This window comes from Caloenas nicobarica, chromosome 2 (genome assembly GCF_036013445.1).
Source record: "Caloenas nicobarica isolate bCalNic1 chromosome 2, bCalNic1.hap1, whole genome shotgun sequence".
Classification (NCBI taxonomy): Eukaryota; Metazoa; Chordata; class Aves; order Columbiformes; family Columbidae; genus Caloenas; species Caloenas nicobarica.
The window spans coordinates 102,876,782-102,896,602 of NC_088246.1; the positions used below are offsets into that span (position 1 = coordinate 102,876,782).

Below are 19,821 nucleotides of genomic sequence, written 5' to 3' on the forward strand. Positions count from 1 at the left end.
TCTTGTCATTACACTCAAAACCACGAAACATGTTACAGAAAATGGGAAAAAGAGAAAGGAAAATCAATTAAAAGAAAAAAGGATAAGACAGAGAAAATCACTACATATTATACTGGATCTATTAAATAAATGTTACGATACAAAATATAATCTGTCTTTGGGGGAAATAGAAAGATTTTCATAGTGTATATAGGATCAGTCTCTTGCAGGAAGAAAGTTGGTCTACATTTTCTCAAAAAGACCTGAAGCGTTAACCACATATTATAAAGACTGAATACACCTCAAAGTACTCCAAGACTGAGTACACCTCAAAGAATGACCAGAACATCTATTAGAATACAGTTCCATGGGCATTTAAAGAAACCTGGATTAAATAAACTCACCTCCAATGCCAGCCCTGCCCCAGTACTGCCCAGGAGTTGTACTAGCCCTGGTTACAGGGGCTTTACCACCAAGATAAGTATCTGTTAACTCAAGGCTATGAACAAAAGAGGAAACCAATCTAACATGTGTCCACAAAGGTATTTGGTTTTCAAAAGCAGATCTGGGGAATATGTTTTAAAGCTGATGAATATGGGAAAAAAAAAAAAAACAACAAAAAACCAAAAAGACCCCCAAACAACCAAAACCAAACAACACTACGGGAAAGCTGTGGACAGTGAAAATATGCCCAAATGCTACTGTTTAGCTACCTTATAAAATAGAGATCTGGTACCATTAAAGATCACTAAAAATACCAACCAGATATTGTAAGAGTGATTTCTTGAGGACTTCCTGATGAGCTTGCAGTAGTAGAACCCGAAGCATGAGCTAGAACTTGACTCAAACTGGAATTATTTATGGTCAATGTTATCTCATGTTGTCCATTTGAAGATGGTACCATACCCTGTGAAGTCATGACTTGAGAGATGTCCTGTGCACCTAAGTGGGTAGAACAAAAAGAAAAATGAGGATCCTTTCTTTATAATAGACACAACATTTTAAAGCAATTAACACATTATTTTTTGAACTACTATAAAAGATGTAGCCAAGATAAGATGCTAGAACTTTTTGTTTTCACATCCAATTTATTCCTCTGCAGCTAAAGATTTTCAGAACAAAGATTTCATATTTTTTCTGAAGACTATAAATGTTCTTCAATATTTTCATTATAGAGTCCATCTTCTGAAAAAATTATATTCAAAAATGGTAACAAAAAGTTGTAAAATTTGATGAAGATGCTCATACATGAAGTGTATGCTTACTTTATCAAATGAGGTATTTGGCTGGGGGGATGCATTTTCTCACTGTAGGTAATACCATAAGTACAATCAAGAAATTCAAGGCACAGTGAAACTATTGACACCGCTTACCACCAGCGCTGGTTGTCAGCACAGACTCCTGCTCAGATAAGGATCCTATTGTCATGTTAGCAGCTGATGTTACTGTGGGCTGCAAAGACAGGCCTGATATGGGCTGAATAACCACATTAGCTGGCACTGCGTTCTCTGCTGCCTGGAGGGAGGGGTTCTGCGGAGCCATACCGGGATCTCCAGTCAGCTGCTGAGCAAGTAAATTGCTCTGCTGTAACGTCTGCTGTAGAAGACTTGGATCGATCTGAAAAGCAAGTTTTCCATCTGATCAATCTCAAGTTAACAAATATGAGTTAAGTGAATATTCTTAACATAGAGTTCATATTCACTGCATATAGAGTACACATAATATTTAAACTTTATAACTGACCATTTTTAAGTGTCTATATATAGCCAGTCTGCAAAGTCACTACGTAAACAGTCTATTCAGCTTCCCCTGTAGATTCTTCCCTCCCTTCCCCAGCAAAATGTTCAGGAAATTATGATCATAGTTATACATGAGCATGCTGGGCACCAGGTACCCACACTGCTGGCATTCTGTACTGTCTTATTGCTGCATGTAACACTTACCATTGTCTTCAGGTCTCTGAAACTGAAAAAGCATGGAGCAGAAAGAAGACTGATATCAGAAATTATCTATTCTATCTGCTCCTAAGGCTCATTAAGGTCCCAGATCACAGTCAAACAGCTGTTCTTGATAGTTAAATAAAGACATTTTACTCCTTAGGGGTGCTTGGGGATTGTGGAAAACAACGCTAAAATACAGATTTGTTTGTTTGTTTGTTTGATGCTAAGACTTGAGTAGAGAGACTCTGAGTAACTCAGTGTAACTCTGAACATGTCCCTTCCTTGACCTTGGGGTTGGACCTGGTGACCTCCAGAGGTCTCCTCCAATCTCAATGATTCTCTGAAACTGATCAAACACAACCAAGTTCATGAAAATCATTATTTCACATCATTTCAAATACAATTTTTTAAATGTAATAATCTCACCTTTTTCTGTCATTCATTTTACAAGCTCAATGGGAATTTAAATTGTGAATCCAAACACTAAAAGCTTGCTGAGTAACACAGGTGTCTTATGTTAAGGAAAAGAACACTGTGCAATAACTTGGTTTTATTTGTTTCTGGGGAGGGTTCTTCTGGGGGGTTGGGTGGAGAGTCTGAAATGCTACTAAAGTGAAAATATACAATTAATAGGGAAAAAAAAAACCAACAGATTTTCTGTGCAGCAATTCTTTAAGTCTTCTAACATGGTACAACCGATACAGCATGGTATTGCTGTGTGCCTCGCTCAACTCTAGGTAACTCTTCCAGAATTACGTTATCTCCTCAAACTCCCTTCAGCCCTCGAAGTGACTCTATAAAATTAAAAGCATGATACTGTGAGCAACCTACCTGTAATGTTATGTTGTTAATACTGGTAGCATCTATTCCAGAAATTTGAACATTTTGTCCAACCAGATTAGCAGCAAGTTGTAACTGTATTCCTTCAAGAGTGGCCAAGCTACCATCTGTCAAGGACACAGTTAAGTCACCTCCAGCTACCAAAGAAAACAGTTATATTATAATGCTTTTCTTCATCATTACTGACTGCCTCTTTAAACTTGTTTATTTTTATAAATTAAATCAATATAAAAGCTATACGCACATTTATTTGTGCCAAGATAAATAATTTGAAGTAGATTATTGCCTGATTTAAAGCTTCATATATTCAATATCATTTAAGGATTGTTATTATTCAAGCACTAGCTATAACAGCATCTCACAAAACAAGAACCACTCCAGAGTAGCTCTGGAACCTGGGGAAATTTGGGATGAACCTCCTTGGATAGTGTGCAGTGCCCAAATACAAGCAGCACTCACACATGATATGTACATTCAGACTCGGAACATACACACGGAATCTACTGCCCCATTTTTGCACAGCACATTGTTCAAGATACCAAATTTCAGCCTATGTGCATTAATGTGAATTTGCGGGCATATCTTCGAAATCATAGATGTACAAAAAAAAGTGCCGAAGCAGCACAGAAAAATCAAATTCTTACTTTCAGAACTGACAGACAGACAGTCCAAGATCCGCAATTTAAGTAGTAAATTTAACAATACCAGAGAACGCTTCAGGACACCTGAACGCTATTCTGCTCTTAAAACCATCCCTGTCCCATCTTTGCCTGAGGCCAGTTGGCTCTTACATACACAATTACTGAAAGTTTTTCAGAAGTTACCAAGGATCATTCTCAAAAAGTCATTTTCTTGCAACATGAAGCATGTTGGGTATTCTGTGCCAGTTGGCCTCAGACTCACATCGTGGTCTGCGGCACATTTAATGTGCTAATACTGCTGTAGCCACTGTCAATCAGTCAGACTTAATATCCTAGTTTTTTGTATGGAGGTGTTTTTTCTTTTTTTCTTTCTATTTTAGACTACTAAGTACACATGTACACTAGAGCATGTGGACTTAAAGCACACTTTTCATTACTCATGTAACTAGTGTAGACAAGCTTTTCTTTGCTCTATGATCTAATGCTTGAATACAAAATAAATCTTATGGAATGGAAAGCGTACAGAATAATTGTTCTGCTTCTCTCCTTTTTAAGAAAAGGCAACAGAGTACTACCAAAAAGAATACAAGTACTCCAGCTACTTGTCATCTGTATTTTCTTCCTTTCTGCAGTGTAACACCGCAGTAGAATTGAAGAGTTTTTTTAGGTGATCTGCATACATTTTCCCCCTCATTCTTAAATAAATGAATTTCTATTCATGTCGCCATGGTGCATCGAATCACGAATTCAGTATAACTCTTACCTGTCTGGAAGGAGCGTTTGGCATAATTTTCTGAACTCTAACAGAAAGCAATGTTCAGTACTTTTTCTCAACACCACCATCAAAAAGTCATCCATTTTTACCTGACACTGAAGCAGGCAGGATAGCCTGGCCCACAAGTCCTTGCTGAAGTAAATTTTGATCAAACTGGCTCGTCAAAACGGAATTATTCATGATGAAAACATTAGGGTCTGTTGAGGCTGAATTAAGAAGATTGACTGGTTGTAGTCCCTCAGCTGAAGTACGGGTGACAGGCTTCCTAACTTTCTTTGTCTCTGTTTTATAATGACACTGTATGTGGGTTTTTCTGCGCCCTGAAGTACGAAACCGTAAATCACAGTGTGGACATTTAAAGGGCTTTGCTCCTGTATGCAGACGCATGTGGACTTTTAGACTCCCTTTTGTAGAAAAAGAATTACTGCATACATGACAACTGAAGAGCTTCTGGCCTGGAAAAGTTTCAAAAACAGAAAGATAAGTGATAAAACCTCTGAAAGTCAACACCACTGTACCAACATTTAAAAAGAAAAAAAAAGATTCTAAACTGATTTGAACAGAGTAAATTTGAAATAACTAGCGTTTTTCTTTATACTTTGGCTGCTTTTTAAATGAATTAATGATCTCGATGAAGAGTATCTTTTTCCTATTTCTAAAACTCAATGTGCTGTTAAGTCTTTCATGCAGAATCTTATTTGGTCACCTTGATGCTTCTGTCCTCATCTTCTCACCTTCCTGACTAATCAAGTTGTTTTAACTGCACAGATCATAAAACTGGAGAACTAGAAGGTTTATCTCGACCTCTAAGTATCTGGCTTCTCTTTACTTAGCCGCTCCTTTCCTCCTTAATTCAAGCAGTTGTTCTTCTGTCTTAGCTTTTACGTCAATACTGACTAGTATTAATGGATTACAAGTAGGAAATGAATAAAATTTGTAAGATAATATTCTAAAAGAAAATATCAACCACCTCAAAGTAATCTAGAAGTACAGAAATCTGGTCTATACACATACAGTTCTCTTTCTCTGCTCTCCTTTCAGATTATATAACATTAGGAAAAAAATCCTTCGTCTCAAATTGGATTTTTAATTACTACAAGTAACAACAGTTAAGGATGGAGTTCATTTCATTAACCATATAAGCAATTGTACAATTCACAAAAAAGCATAATGTAAATATCTTGTAGCAAACATGACACTGTAGTTGAAAACCCACTATAACTCCTGAAATTCCCAGGCCTTCCAGCACAATATTGCTTCCTAGCTAAAGAAGATAAATAAATCAATGTATTTTGTATAGCTGCTTTGCCAAAGGATAAAATCAGGACTTCTCTAACTGTGATGGAATTAAAAAAAAAGAGAAAAGAAAAAAATAGCAGTACTAAGTGTGACTAAATTATCCTTTTTATCTGGCAAACCATCAGATTAACCCTGAAACTAAATCGACTGAACTTCTAGATCACAACGCACTACTGTATTCTGGTGATGTTAGTCATTTACAGTTAGTAAAGAAGTCATAAAACCAATGTGTGCCTAAGATTCCTGCTATTGAGTTCTAGTTTCCATTTACACAGAGCAATCTCTCATCAAATTCCTGAGTTACAATTCTACTTACTTCAGACTACACATTTAAGTTACACAAATCCCTAACATTGTTGTCACTTTTTGTTCAACAAAACTAAGCAAATCTCTGACAATGTTCCGTTTCATATAATGGAGAAGAGCCCAAGAATAACATGAACCAGTAAGACAATGGGAATTTGGTCTGTAACAAAGCTGTCTACCACATTGAGAGTAAAGGAAAGAAAATCACCTGGCAGACTTTCCTACTAAAAAAAAAAACAAACACCACCAAACCAAAAAAACACCCACAAAAACAAAACAAAAAACAAATTAAAAAATCCAACAACAAACAAAAACACACTACCGAAAAGGGAAAAAAAAAAAAGAGAAAAAAGTTAACAACAAAAAAATAAGCAACGAGGAGGAACAAACTGAACATCTAAAGTCCGGTTTAAACAGAACATTAAAATATTCAACCAGATTGTGAACTGACTCTTGGGCTTTTTGTATAAATACTAGGAAACTGAAAAGTTAGTATCCACAAAGGAAACTTAGAGGGATGATGATCACAAATTGGAATGAAAAGTCATACAGGAATGGCAAATGCCAAATTAGCATTGCTTCCAAATATAGTAAAATTAAATGTGTTTTATTGAATCTACAATTATGTCATACTACTGGCTACCCAAGCAAAATGTTAACACGAACCGTTACATCTCCAGGAAATTAGAAAAGCAATGAAGGTAGAAAGACAATAATGTGTGACTTCAGTTATCCCACCAGATGCTACGTCAGGATACAGGAACTAAGCGTCCAGCTGAAGAACTGCGCATCTCACAGAAAACCTTCCAGCCAGCCTGCTGGTCTGAAAGGTGCTGATATGATAGAGGCTACAGTAAAACCCAAACCCAATTCTTTACATCAAGGTGTATTACAGATGAAGTCAGGCAGGTTCCTAATCAAGCAATTTTCTTTTACAGGTGAGGAACAGAGTAGCTTTTAAAACAGAACTATTGTTAGGGAAGTTCCAGACCATCACACTGTTTGTTTGGTTGGTTGGTTTTTTAATTATTCATTTAAATAAAATAAGTATGGCTCAACATAAAACCAATGAACAGCTGTAGCTGTAGCTGTTGCCCACAGATTAAAACAGCCCTCTGAAAAGGGATCTGACGCTAGTATGCAGAAACTACACACCAGTTAAACTTCATCCAACACAAGCCGATCCAATTATAAAAGAAAACTGAAAAGAACCCCACAAGATCAAATGACTTAGTAGGGTAAAGTTGATGCGGCTTTTGTAGTGAAAATTACTCTTCACAGATCTATGAGAGCTCTTTGAAGGAGACCATATTTTCACTAAGTCAACTGTCTCTGGATTTATGGAGTTTTATACTGGTTTTATTTGAGAGGACCTTAGAAAAACTGTTGTCACAGGATGAAAAGACAGAGTGCTTTCATGAATTAAAGAAAACAAAAGAACAGTGGGCTTCAGAATAAAATAATCAGATGGCACACTGACACCCAAATGTGAATCAAGGAACTTACTATTACTGGATGTACAGGAGGCCATTTGCTTTTTACCCAGTTTTTCAGGGTTCAGAAAATAATTGGATAAAACTAATGTGCAATGTTTGGTTAAAGGCAGTGAGCAAAAACATACAATCGCTAGTTCAGAGTCCCACAGCTTGCAAACTGCTTGAACCTGGAGAAACACGATCAAATCCCTGCTTTGTCCTTTTCATTATCCTTAGCATCTGCTGCCACCTGAGACAAGATACTAATCTACATAGAGATCTGGTCTAACACACAAGAGTAGTGTTTCTTACTAAACAACAGTAGAAAGTACAAATACACTGAACTGGAATGGGAGCTTCCATGAGCAAAATAATCATATATTACAGTATTAGAAGTTTTCTGCCTTTTTTTTTTTTCATTTTTGACAAGAGCTTATAATGCATCCTAGCAAAACTGTAGCCAGTTTTAGAAATTAATTAGTTAGGACTGGGTCTATTACAGAAGTTCAATGGTAAGAAGAAAACGAGTATGAAAGATTTAAAGAGGTTTTTTTTCAATTTACCCAAAATTGGGGTTGAAAAATACTACTATTAAAATCAGACCTCTCTCAGAAATACAAACAAACTACTGTAAAAACCTAAATATTGCAGAAATTAAGTTTATATTCAACTTGCATGATTGAAATAGCTGAATGCTCAAGTTTTTTGTACTCTTATTTTTCAATCTACTTAGCAACAAAACCATTAACATTTACAAGTTTTTTCTTTAGCTTAATTTTATAAAATCCTCTAACTCTACCCTCTTGCTCAGGAAAATCATTTTGCATTGAAATGCTACAGCAGGTTTGAAATCAAATACATTAGAGATACATACACAGTTTTTCCATGAGCTAAGCCTATGACTGCTTTATAAACCTACTAATACAGGCAGCTGTAATAATATGGTTTATTCAAAATATCATAATACGATTCATTTGATGATGCCCCTAAGTACCAAATTTTACCTAGCACTGCCATTCAGTGTCATTTCCCAGATCATAGTGAAACATACCATTCCTTGCAAAATCTTCAGTTAGAATAGCTTGTCGAGAAAGTAATCGGTTTCTAAACAAAATCTTACTGACCTGTGTGCGTTTTAACATGACAATCCAGAGTGGATTTTACAGTGAAACTCTTTCCACATTCTTCACACTTATACGGCTTCTCTCCAGTATGGATACGAACATGCCTAATAATTCCAGAATACATGTATATGTGAATTTCTACTTTCATATCAGTTTGTAGAAATATCTATTTTGTATCTAACTATTTTTAGAATTAATTGAATAGTTACATTAACATTACATTAAGCAGAACTAGTAAAGATGATTTAAGCATTTGCCTTTTTTCAAATTGATTTTTATATATTTTTATATGCAAGTCTTATAGTAAGAAAATACTTTATTCTAAAACTTAATAATAATATTTTTAATACTGCAGGTAAAGAAATACAAAAAGGTCGGTTTAGTTGTATTCAGAATATATAACATTTTGACACATATTTTTAAACCCTTCATGAAAAAGTATGTAAATATGAGCCAAACTTTAGCTTAGGCATTAAAAAGTTATATGAAACTGTTACTGGTAAGTTTCTGGTGAACAATTCAGCAAACTGAAAACATGCAAAACTTTTCTGCTCCTTACCTGACTAAATCACTGGGTTTTTTAAAGCTTTTGGGGCAATAACTACAACAGTTGGCATATTTGGGCTCTGCTTCCAGTTCTGCTTGTTTATCTTTGATCTCGCTAATTCTGTCTTTCTCTGCAGCAGACTGGACAAGAACTTTTTCTGAGACAGTGGCACTTTCTCGAGGCCTAATCTTTGCCAATTCTGCTGTTTCTTCTTCTGTAAAGGTTATGACACCAGGACGAGATTTTCTGGAAGTTCTTTCAGAGTTTTCATCATCATCTTCAGCACATGCAACTATTAAAAAAAAAAATACACACGTCTGTCTAGTTTAATCTGTCAGCTGAAATTACAAAAATAGAAGGGTTTATTATTAAACACATGATCACTACATTACATGCTTGGACCTACACCTCTTTCAGAGGTCTAACTACTCATGCCTGTACTTCTTTTAAACAAAGCTGGATTCATAATTCTTATTTTTGCAATAATTAAACACAGGTATAAGCCATTTAGGACAAAAAATGTTCTACTTCAGTGACACACTGAAATAACTATGCAACATAGAAAACCTTGAATACACTGGACGGACTCCTGGAAAACTGATTTCTTCAAACAATTTAGATAACAGAGCAATTTCAGTGGCTCTGGACATTAGACATTATCCATACTGGAAGGCTAATTTACAACATGACTGTCACAGCATTCATGTAATCCACTGAAACATCTGTACTTGTTACGTAGTAAGGACTGCAAGAGTAAAAATGAAATAATTTACCTCCCCCTTCTGTTTCTGTAGCTGCTGCTACAGCTGAGGAGACTGCCTGATGTTTTTTCATATGTTTTTTGCAGTGAACAGTTGTTCGAAAGCTTTCATCACAGAATGGGCACTTGTAAGGCTTCATGCTCATGTGAGTTGCCATGTGCCTGGTAAGGCTGCCATTAGTTGTGAAGGAGGTATTGCAAATGCTACAGCTGAATGCTTTAACTCCTTAAAGTAACAGAAACAAATAAGTAGCATACCATTTGTTTAAATTTACTTACACAGGACATTCACAAAACCCGAACGCGAGTTAAGCTAGTATAGAGCTGGTGTACGCTGTTACCTGTGTGAGTCTTCTCATGTGACTTAAGAACTCCTGAGGAAACAAAGCCACGGCCACAGAGTTGGCATTTATAAGGTTTCTCACCAGTATGTGATCGTACATGTTGCTTCAAATGGCTGGATTTCTTAAAACCCTTGTTGCAATACTCACATCTATTAGAAGAAAATTGTTTTCATTAGTTGCGTATAATTACCGGCCATAAAAGATTCAGGAGATTCTGTGACAGAACTTAAAAGCAAAACAAACCTATAGGAACGCCTGCTTTGATCTTCATTATCCTCAAGAAAATGAGGCCGTTGGTTATGCAATTCAAGTTCTTCTTGTGACGACTGATCTTGTATCAAGCGAGTAGTCTAGAAATCAAAGCCTCAAGTAAATTTCAATAACACAGTGAAGTCACAGAAATAGGCAAGAAAAAAATACAGAATTTACAGTCAGTACAAGTGATCAAATTTATGCATTCTTAAAGTTTTGACATGAAATTAAGAGTGGAATATGATACCTCACTCTTTCATAGTGAGAAGGAAAGCAGCAAAATGTGCACTTACTGAATCGGAATAAACAGACATCATGCTGCACTTACAACTCCCTGTGAATCTAGACAAAAACTTTGCTCGAGTCTTGTAGATTTTTCTGGTGTTTAAGGGGTTAAATTTAACACTAAAGCAGCCATTTAAAACAGTATAAGCCCCACACCAAGTAGCAAAACACACAGTGGTGCTGACAGACCTCACTACTTTTTGAACAGGTTATTCCTCTAAGCAAAAACCACCACAGAATAAACCTTGAGAATAACAGCACGTTGTAAGATTTGAGGAGAAGAAAACTCCAAAGCCTGTACGCTGAAATTACTCAAACTCTTCCAGATCTCAAAAACCACCTCAGTTCTCTGACTGGCACTTGCCATTTGCAGATAAGCATGAAGGGACAGTAAGTCATGCTGGTCATCATGGTAAACGCATTACTACTGATGGTCTTCACTCTAGGTAATGCGACCACCATAAAACGTTATATCTAAACTGTATTTTTAGCAATTAAAGCTTTTACAAGGTTGACCAGATGAGGACCACGGAAGAACATCATACACTGCAATCTACAGGCTCCATGAATGATCACTACACATTTGTTATGTTATTTTTATTGCTTGATCATATCTGTATCCATAGATATTACAGAATTAGGACAGAATATAGTGCAGTAATGTAAAATTATTTTCTAACATTAGGTCCTTTCTTTAGTGTTAGACTTACAGTCCAACTTCATAGAATTATATCAGTTTTTAAGCCTAGATCATCAAAACGTACAACTCTTTCGTCAGAAACATGTAGCTGGGCCACTTATTCTCCTCCCAACGTTTTACTTTCAAGCTGTTAAACATAAGCAATCTAGAAAATAAATCATGAAACTTTTCTGACTTCTCACTTTACCTAATCACCAATGAAATTGTTGAAAGAAACTCATTACTGAACACAGAACAATGAATTCTGCCTTCTAGTAGTACTTACTACGTTAATAGTATCTGTATTTGGAACCTGAAGAAGGGCTGGTGGATGGTAACTTGTTGAAAGAGCCTGAGATTCAAGTGTGCTTGAATCCTGCAGCTGCTGTACAGCTGGAAATTGAGTCTGTTGATTGTAGCTGTCATTCACTGTAAAACCTGCCAGAAATTAAAAGGTCACCAATCTGGAAAATACACTGAATTGGACTTTGAATAATACCATACTTTTTTGAGGACTACCTTCAAACAAGATTAAGTAGTATTACCATACAGTAATACTTATTTTATACTCTTCACTGTTGAGTGTCAAAATATACAAATGTTTCTGGCATCTACATAATATGCATAATAGGGTTACTTACCATTAGCTGGAATTCTATTGGAAAATCTCCTCCACAGAAAAACACTGTTTGAAGTTTCTTCGGGGTGCCACAATTACCTTAGAGCCATTGAAATTTTGAATTTCTTGTATGTAAGCATGCATGTGTCAAACAGGTTGACCCATCTCCCTTTATCCATGTTGGTACCACGCTCCCTTAACTACACTGGAAGCCGATCACAAGGATGCAAAGCTCAGTGGGGAGGATGGCGGGTGAGTGGAGGAGATGACCCAATAGGAGAACTCCAGTTTCTGATAAAGTAACCCCATTTTCTCCTACTTTGGATCTCCTCCACATATTCCCACTCTTTAGATAACAGTAAAGTAGAGCCTCTTAAAGGCAAACTGCAAAGTAAAAAATAAACATATTTTTATTCACATTTCCAGTGTAAAGACCTGAAATTTTTATTCAGTTTTGTTCTTCTGAAATATCAGATCTTAATCCCTTCCTTCTCTAAACGAATGAAATGATAATATCAATGATTCAGAGCCAGGGAAGTATAGCTTAGATTGCAGAGGTTTTAATGCTATTAGAGATACCCTTTTATCAATCTCCCTAAGCCCTAATACTTCTATTATTTTAAAAAAAATCAATATCATGTGGAAAAAATGAAATCACAAGTTATCAGTAAATAATTAAGGTAAGGGCAGCAATTTTACAGCAATTTCTGTGCAGTTTGCCTTTAGTGGCCAAAAAGGGTGAAGATTACGAAAACAGGGTAGAAACAAACCCACATCAGATGATCACAGCATCAAAGGCCAAAAAGCAATGCTTAAAGAATGTTTTGAATTATCAAAAACTGGGATGTGCAAGTTCAAGCAGAAATTCTCCCAAAATACCCTTTTAACAGCAGAAGAATACTGTTATTAATATAGGAAAAATACCTACTTGTATGTTATTGTTTACGCCACAGAATGAAAACTAAAAAATGTAAACAAATCTTAAAAGCATTATTAGTCAGGTTTTAGTTTATCACCAAACCTAATGCTGCAACTTGTATATTATTTTCTCTCCTAAAACTACCAAGATTATAAGACACAAACAAACAACAACAACAAAAAGATTAAACAAGCTGAACCTTGCACCTCAATTACTCTTAAAAAAATTAGCCTGAAGAACAGCAATGCAAAACTTTACAGTGATAAGAGCACTGGTAATTTTTATTTTCAAATATATTTTTAAAGCATCTTTATAAAAAAATTATATTCCTGCTACGCTTGATCAGAACACAAAAAACGCAGGCCTCTACTGAAACAAAAGTTATGCCACTTCCATGCCCTACATAAAAAAAGACATAACTATTAAATGTACAAAGAAACAGCTAGCTAAAAAACCAGAAACTTTTTTAATCACTAAGTAATTTTTACTAGCTGAGAAAGGAAAAAAGAAGTTACTCTACATGACCTGTTTCACTTCACACTGTTGTAGAGACAGCAATTATTGGCATCCTGAAAAAATTCCCAGGATCACGAAATAATGCTCACGAAGAAAAGCTCTGAAATTAGAGGTATCTTGGGACAAACTGAAGAAATACTACTTCTGAAAGTAGTTCTGGAATAAATATAAACCAACGTTGTAACAAGAATATGAACGATGCACCCCCATTTTCCTTAACACTTAGTATGAAGGTCAGTTTCCACTCAGAATTTTAAAAAGATCTGACAGTTTTAAGCACGCTAAAGGCATTTGCTGCCACCACACTATTTCTACAGAACAGCATAAAAAAAAAAAAAAAACAAACACAAACCCCAGACACACAGTCTGAGAAAGAGACAGAAATAAATTTCACAACCTTTATTTTCTGCTCTTCTTTTCATCATTATATATTGTTTCCCAGAAGCTTTTGATTGATCTGCAAAGAACAGTGAGCATCTTAAGCTCTGTATAATACGGGGAATCTCTTACTATAAAGTCCTCAAAACTTGGAACTGGATTTTTTTGTTATTTCAGTACAAGTAATCATTTGCATTGCTGCTTGTTCTCAGCTTTAATACATCACCCAACCTATTCTCTTCTACAGTACCAAAACATACTGAGGGAACAGAATACTCTGGAAATAATTTTACGAGTGGAAAGATATGTCTTGCATCTGAGAATCAGAAAACGACAGTATGATAGTTCATAGCAAATACAGTATTTTAATTTAGACAAAACTTGACGTGTTTACTGACAGATCATTTGAATTCTAACATTATGTGCATCTCAGTGGGGGTCAGTGACTGGCAATTAAATGTTCTGCAGGTTTGCTTCCTAGGCAGCTTTTGGAACCAGCTGAACAGTATTGAACTGGAATCAATATGTAAATAGTTACTGAAAGAGTCAGAATTTTAAGTCCCGAGATGACAGATCAGCTTCTTAGGGAAGCAAAACAGCAGTCTGGTAGCAAGGGGTCATATGGGTTACCGAATAACAGTATTTGGCCTTGTAGTTTTTCAAGATCACTCTCGTATCACCACTAACTGAATTATTAACATTCAACCAGGGAGACTTTAAAGGAAGAAAAGGTGACATAATCTATACAAAAGCACATTTGGTGACAGACGATATTCAAAAACCCAAAGACATTTTCTGATAAAAGATCCATTCGGTTGTTCTGACCTCACTAAAAAGTCTTCAATTGAAGATGCCTGAATATATAAGCTGCAAATAACACTTAAGTCCTTTTCCTCAGTCTTCAAATCTAGCCCAAATGCATATTAAATGATGATACAGCAGGAGCCTCCTAAGATCTGTACTTCTTTACAAGTCTGAACATATCAAGAGGAAGATCTATCTGAACAAATTAGAAATTCTGTAAAAGTATTACAAACCTGAAAGAATAAAAGTTCTGACAGGTCTTTGCAGACCTAGAGACCATCCTCATTTGTCTGGAATGCAAAGATTTTTATTTTCTTCTTAAAAAAAGGAAAAAGAAAAAAAAACCAAGCTACCGAAGATTTTTTTAAAACTCCTATGTTGTTTAATTAATAAACACTGAGCCAAAATATTTTAACAAGAATACAGCCTATAAAGGATAAAAATGACAGTGTTTTAAGCCTCAGTGTTCTGCCTAGCTGACAGGAAAAAGAAATTAGGAGCATGAAGCACAGATGCAGACATAGGGAGAGGGTCGACCAATTTAACGCATGCATCCGCGCAAATGCTTACCTACCTGAAATTCAAAAATTTTGAAGGGCTCCAGGATCTTCAAGGAAACTTCAAAGAGTAGGGAATCTGTGGATGAGATTCCAAGTAGAATAGGAGACATCTTATACAAATGAGACTTAAAAAAAAAAAAAACCCACACCACAAATGTTCTGAATCTCTGTACCAATTTTATAAAGTATCGATGATCAGCCTAGATTTCTGATGATGAAAGAATTGTTTTGTGACATCTAGAAGAGTCTCCTCCCTCCTCAAGAAATCACTCAGTGTTCAATATTTATTTAATGGAGATGATACAAATACATAGAAACTGAAGTCTAAGTAAGAAAACAAAACAAGGTTTACATATTGGATTTTCAAATTCAAAGGAGCCGTAAAAATCCAAATAAAAACCACCACCACTCTTGAGAGTAACACGCTTTTTTTCTGTAGTCTCTCTTCATTCATTTGGAAAACTGTAAAAGGTAACTAATGAAAAATAATCCATAGGGTTTTAATAGGACCTGGTTCAGTCTTGGTTAATAAAGACAGAGGCTTTAATTTTTGTTCTCAGTTACATACAAAGCAGCACAACCTGGAGAATTAAAATTTGCAACAAATTATACTATTTCTTCACAGTGTCATGCAACTTCATACAATCATGTTTTTACAAAAGGTGCTATACAATTAAATGGGGAACTAAATTAAGAACAGAGAAGTTTAATCAGATGGAATACCAATTACTGGTTACCAGTTATATAAATACAAAGTTATTTGCTGGAGTCAGAAACACGGAGGAAGAGATCAGCTGGTCAGCCAGTGAGGTATGCTTTCCCAACCAAAACAAATGAAAACATACCCCACTTCCCTGCCACCCACCAAAAACAAAACAAAACTAATAGCTTCCTATCAAGCAACAACTCAAGAAATCCAGCAGTGAAAAGCAAAGGAACGGAGTCATTTCTTCATTCTCTACAGGCTACATAAGCCTTACACATATTTCTCAGTATTTTGTAGGTAAAATTAAAAAAAAAAAAAGTTTTCAAATGTTTACAGTCTCTTAATTTGTTACTTATGTAGCTTTATCAAATAAGAGGAAACTGTTGTGGTTAGGTGAAAGTATGATTTTTACATGAATGTATTTTGCACTGTCTTTTTCCATAATGAATCCCAACAGCTATTGAGTCAAATCTTAGACCATGTTTCTGATCCTCTCAAGTTATGAACGCTTATCTTTAGTGGAAAAGTTGTGCGAACGGCCTACTGCCTCAGCAATTTCAAACACAATCAAGGAAAGAATATGAAATGCTTGACTCTTCTCTCTGATGACCAATGACAGAACCCGAGGGAATGTCAGGAAGATGTGCCAGGGAGGTTTAGGTTGGACATTAGGAAAAGGTTCTTCACCCAGAGGGTGGTGGAGCACTGGAAGAGTCTCCCCAGGGAGGTGTCACAGCCCCAAGCCTGACAGTGTTCAAGAAGAGACTGGACAAGGCCCTCAGACACATGGTGTGACCTGTGTGGTTGTCACATGCAGGGACAGGAGTTGGACTCGGTGATCCTTGTGGGTCCCTTCCAACTCAGGACATTCTACGACTCCATAAACCTCACACTGTAATGACTAAACACCAGCTCATAAAAACAAAATCTAATTAATATTCAAAATATTCTACGAAGTATAGTTTCAAAATAGTAATTTCAGAAAGTTTTTACAAGTTCTCTGCATTGCAGTAACTTTGACTGTGGATCCCCATTTTTGAAATGCTTCATGATAACTATGCTGTACAGCCAGGTTCATAAAAATCACTTTTAAAACCTTTACTTATTACTAACCTTGTGATAAGCCCTGTTGATCAAATGGCTGCTGTGTTATAGCTGCTTGTTCAAACTGAGTGATGTTTTCCTGTAGAGTATGCTGGGATGTCACAAATCTATCTGAAACTGGGAAAGGTAAAGGAGGCGGGGGGGGGGGAAAGATTAAAAAAATCGAAACAAAACAAAATCAAAACAAACCAAAAAAAGAAACAAGGAAAAAAAGAAGTAATTAACCGGATATTTCATTTTTTCCCAAAAACCTAAAAATGAATTTTTACTGCATTAAAAATAAATAAAAAATATTAGCTGATTAGTTATTTAAAAAATTCCTTGTTGTAGTCTTTATTTATATTGCTCTGTAGCACCTGCTAACCCATTACACCATGAAAAAGAACAAATAAGCAAAGGCAAAACACTTTGTTCCACTATTACTAACAGAATAAGTTACATGAAAGATTTTGTATTCTCCCACCTCAAAACACAGGCATTATTTCCTAAGTAGGCTATATAGTAGTGCTTTTTATTAATAATAGAGGTGACATGGTAAAGTTTTGTGCACATGGTATTATTTTTCTTTATATTTGTTTAGTAGTTTTATTTGGTACAACTACATGGTGCAAACCTTAATCTTTTTATATTTTTAACAGTAAACTTAAACATGAATGGAAGAAATTATACAACATACTTTAAGTACTTAGCTTTTACTCCATGTGTTTTTCTAGTTGTTTATATGCATCGTCTTGAAATCCAAATCATTGAAACTTGTGAAGAAAAAGTTATCTGAGAACTTGCAAACTTACCTCATAAACCTTATATTTCAAATACTCACCCTCATCTTGCTCTAAAGGCTGATCAGCCAATTGTTGTTCTAGTGCTGTTTCTTCCGTGCCTACTACTGGCTGCTGGTCTAACTCTAAAATAGCCTGCTGATCTGTCGCAACAGCTTCTGACTGCTGTAGCTCATCACTTTCAATCTCCACTTGCATCTGTGTAGAAACATGAATGCTCTGCTGGTCTACTGTAGAATCATCTATTGTAGCAGACTGCTGATGCTGCTGAAGTTGCTGTGCAAGTTCATATCTGCAAAGAAAGGTAAGAAGGTCTTTTTATGGCTTCAGTTAGACAGTTATCCTAACTACTTATGTGAATAAATTTTTATTATATATCATAATTTACTACAACTTCAGAGCTACCTAAGTATTTGTTAACCATAAATAAACATCCTTATTCACTTATTAGCATCAAGTATCTTTAAGGAACAGCTACTAAAATACATTGAAGGATTCATATAAAAATTTTAAACATACCTGTGAGTCTTCATATGTTTTTTACAGTTTAGTGACGTTTTGAAAGTTTTTTGACAATACGGACACATATACGGCCGAAGGTCATTGTGGATCCCCATATGTCGCCTGAGGCTACCGCCAGTAGTGAAGGCCCCGTTGCATATAAGACACTTAAAAGCTTTCAATCCAGTGTGTGTTCTAATATGTGCCTTCAGAACTCCAGCTGACACAAAACCTCTTCCACACTGAGAGCACTTAAATGGCTTTTCACCAGTATGTGACCTTTTTAAAAGAAAGCAGAAGTTAAAGTGGATTTATGTAGTTATTAAAAGACTGAATTTTAAAATGAGAAAAATAAACCAAACAAAGGCAACTGCTGTATGGATGGAAGAGGCCTCAGTTAAGAAAATCCAGAAATTAAAGCTTCAATAAATTATAAACAACCTGCATCTCATCACTGGCAGGGCTAGAAGCAACACTGTCTGACAGTTTTGTGTTCTACAGTCTGATCTCCTCTCTTGATCATACTTTGTCTCAATTAAAACATGTGGGTTGAATTTTTCCATGCCAGATTAGTATACTAGTTCTTCAGACTAGTGTATTATCATTTACATGTATTTTCCTTGATTCACCTGAAGTAACATCCACAAAAGTTTGGAGAAAAATATACAGTCCTCATTATGTTATAATACTACTACTACGTTTAATAATGAAACTTTTGGGAAAAGGACTGTGTCCATCCTGAATACCCCCTGAACAAGGCACAGTGCAACTAGTCTTTCAGACTGCTAGGTGAAAACAATATTCAAGTGGGGAAACTCTCTCACCTGTACTATCAACATGTCCCACTCACTATACCCTTCCTTCCAGAGGTGTAGGACTATACCGAGGTATAAAACAGACTGAAGGACAGGTTGGGAAATGAGACGAGTGCAATGAGGATCTTAAGGGTTACAGCTGTAGCATCCAAGGAGTGAGAGCTAGGAGGAAGGCAATGTGAATGCTAGGATACAGAAGATAAAGGCAGTAGGATTTAATAAAATTAGGAAAAGTTAGGGATGGCTTATGATTCCAGTAGCCTCAGAAGTCTATGACCACCACATCAAATGTCATAATGAAGCGTGACAGGTATCAAGATTACTGTTTTGCTACCAATATACGTCTATGGATCCCAACCCTTCCTTGGTGTGCCTCTAGGAGAATCTGACACACTATTCAGTCACTGCTCTGTTGAAAATACCTCTACTACAAATTTCTCACTGTTTCAGAAAGAAAAAGAGAGCTTTCTAAGCAACGATAAGCACCACTCCATGAAGACAGACCAACCACACAAGTGTTAAGTCTAGTAATTTAGGTACAATAATGCCAATTAATGAAGAACAAACATGGAAGAAAAGTTTCTAATTCCTCTACAAAACCCCTAAGAAAGTCAAACTAAGTTAAGCTTCATTCAGTACTCTGCTACAAGGATCAATCAGAAAGAAGCACAGTGGCAAGAGATTGATACCCTGTGAGAGTCAGTCCGAAGAACAGTTTCTGCCTGAACATCGCCATCAGGGACTTGGAGAACAGATGGACTGATAGAAAGAATTGCACAACGATTTGGAGAGAGGCCTGAAGCAAGGAATTGTGTTCTGCAGGTCTCTCCGACCTGTAGCTACGGGTAACAATGGCTGCTGTATGGACTCTACC

At 36.1% G+C, this 19,821-nt stretch overlaps 1 protein-coding gene across 1 annotated transcript in view; it reads right to left on the minus strand.

The window, feature by feature from the left end:
- Window positions 1-19,821, minus strand: part of ZNF236 (zinc finger protein 236) — a 76,300-nt gene that overhangs the window by 15,785 nt on the left and 40,694 nt on the right. Inside the window, 13 exon segments of the mRNA XM_065629268.1 lie at window positions 742-921; window positions 1,353-1,596; window positions 2,751-2,896; window positions 4,265-4,630; window positions 8,380-8,483; window positions 8,939-9,218; window positions 9,700-9,912; window positions 10,028-10,179; window positions 10,274-10,380; window positions 11,533-11,684; window positions 16,862-16,969; window positions 17,673-17,923; window positions 18,151-18,411. Coding sequence (XP_065485340.1) covers window positions 742-921; window positions 1,353-1,596; window positions 2,751-2,896; window positions 4,265-4,630; window positions 8,380-8,483; window positions 8,939-9,218; window positions 9,700-9,912; window positions 10,028-10,179; window positions 10,274-10,380; window positions 11,533-11,684; window positions 16,862-16,969; window positions 17,673-17,923; window positions 18,151-18,411 — 2,564 coding nt within the window.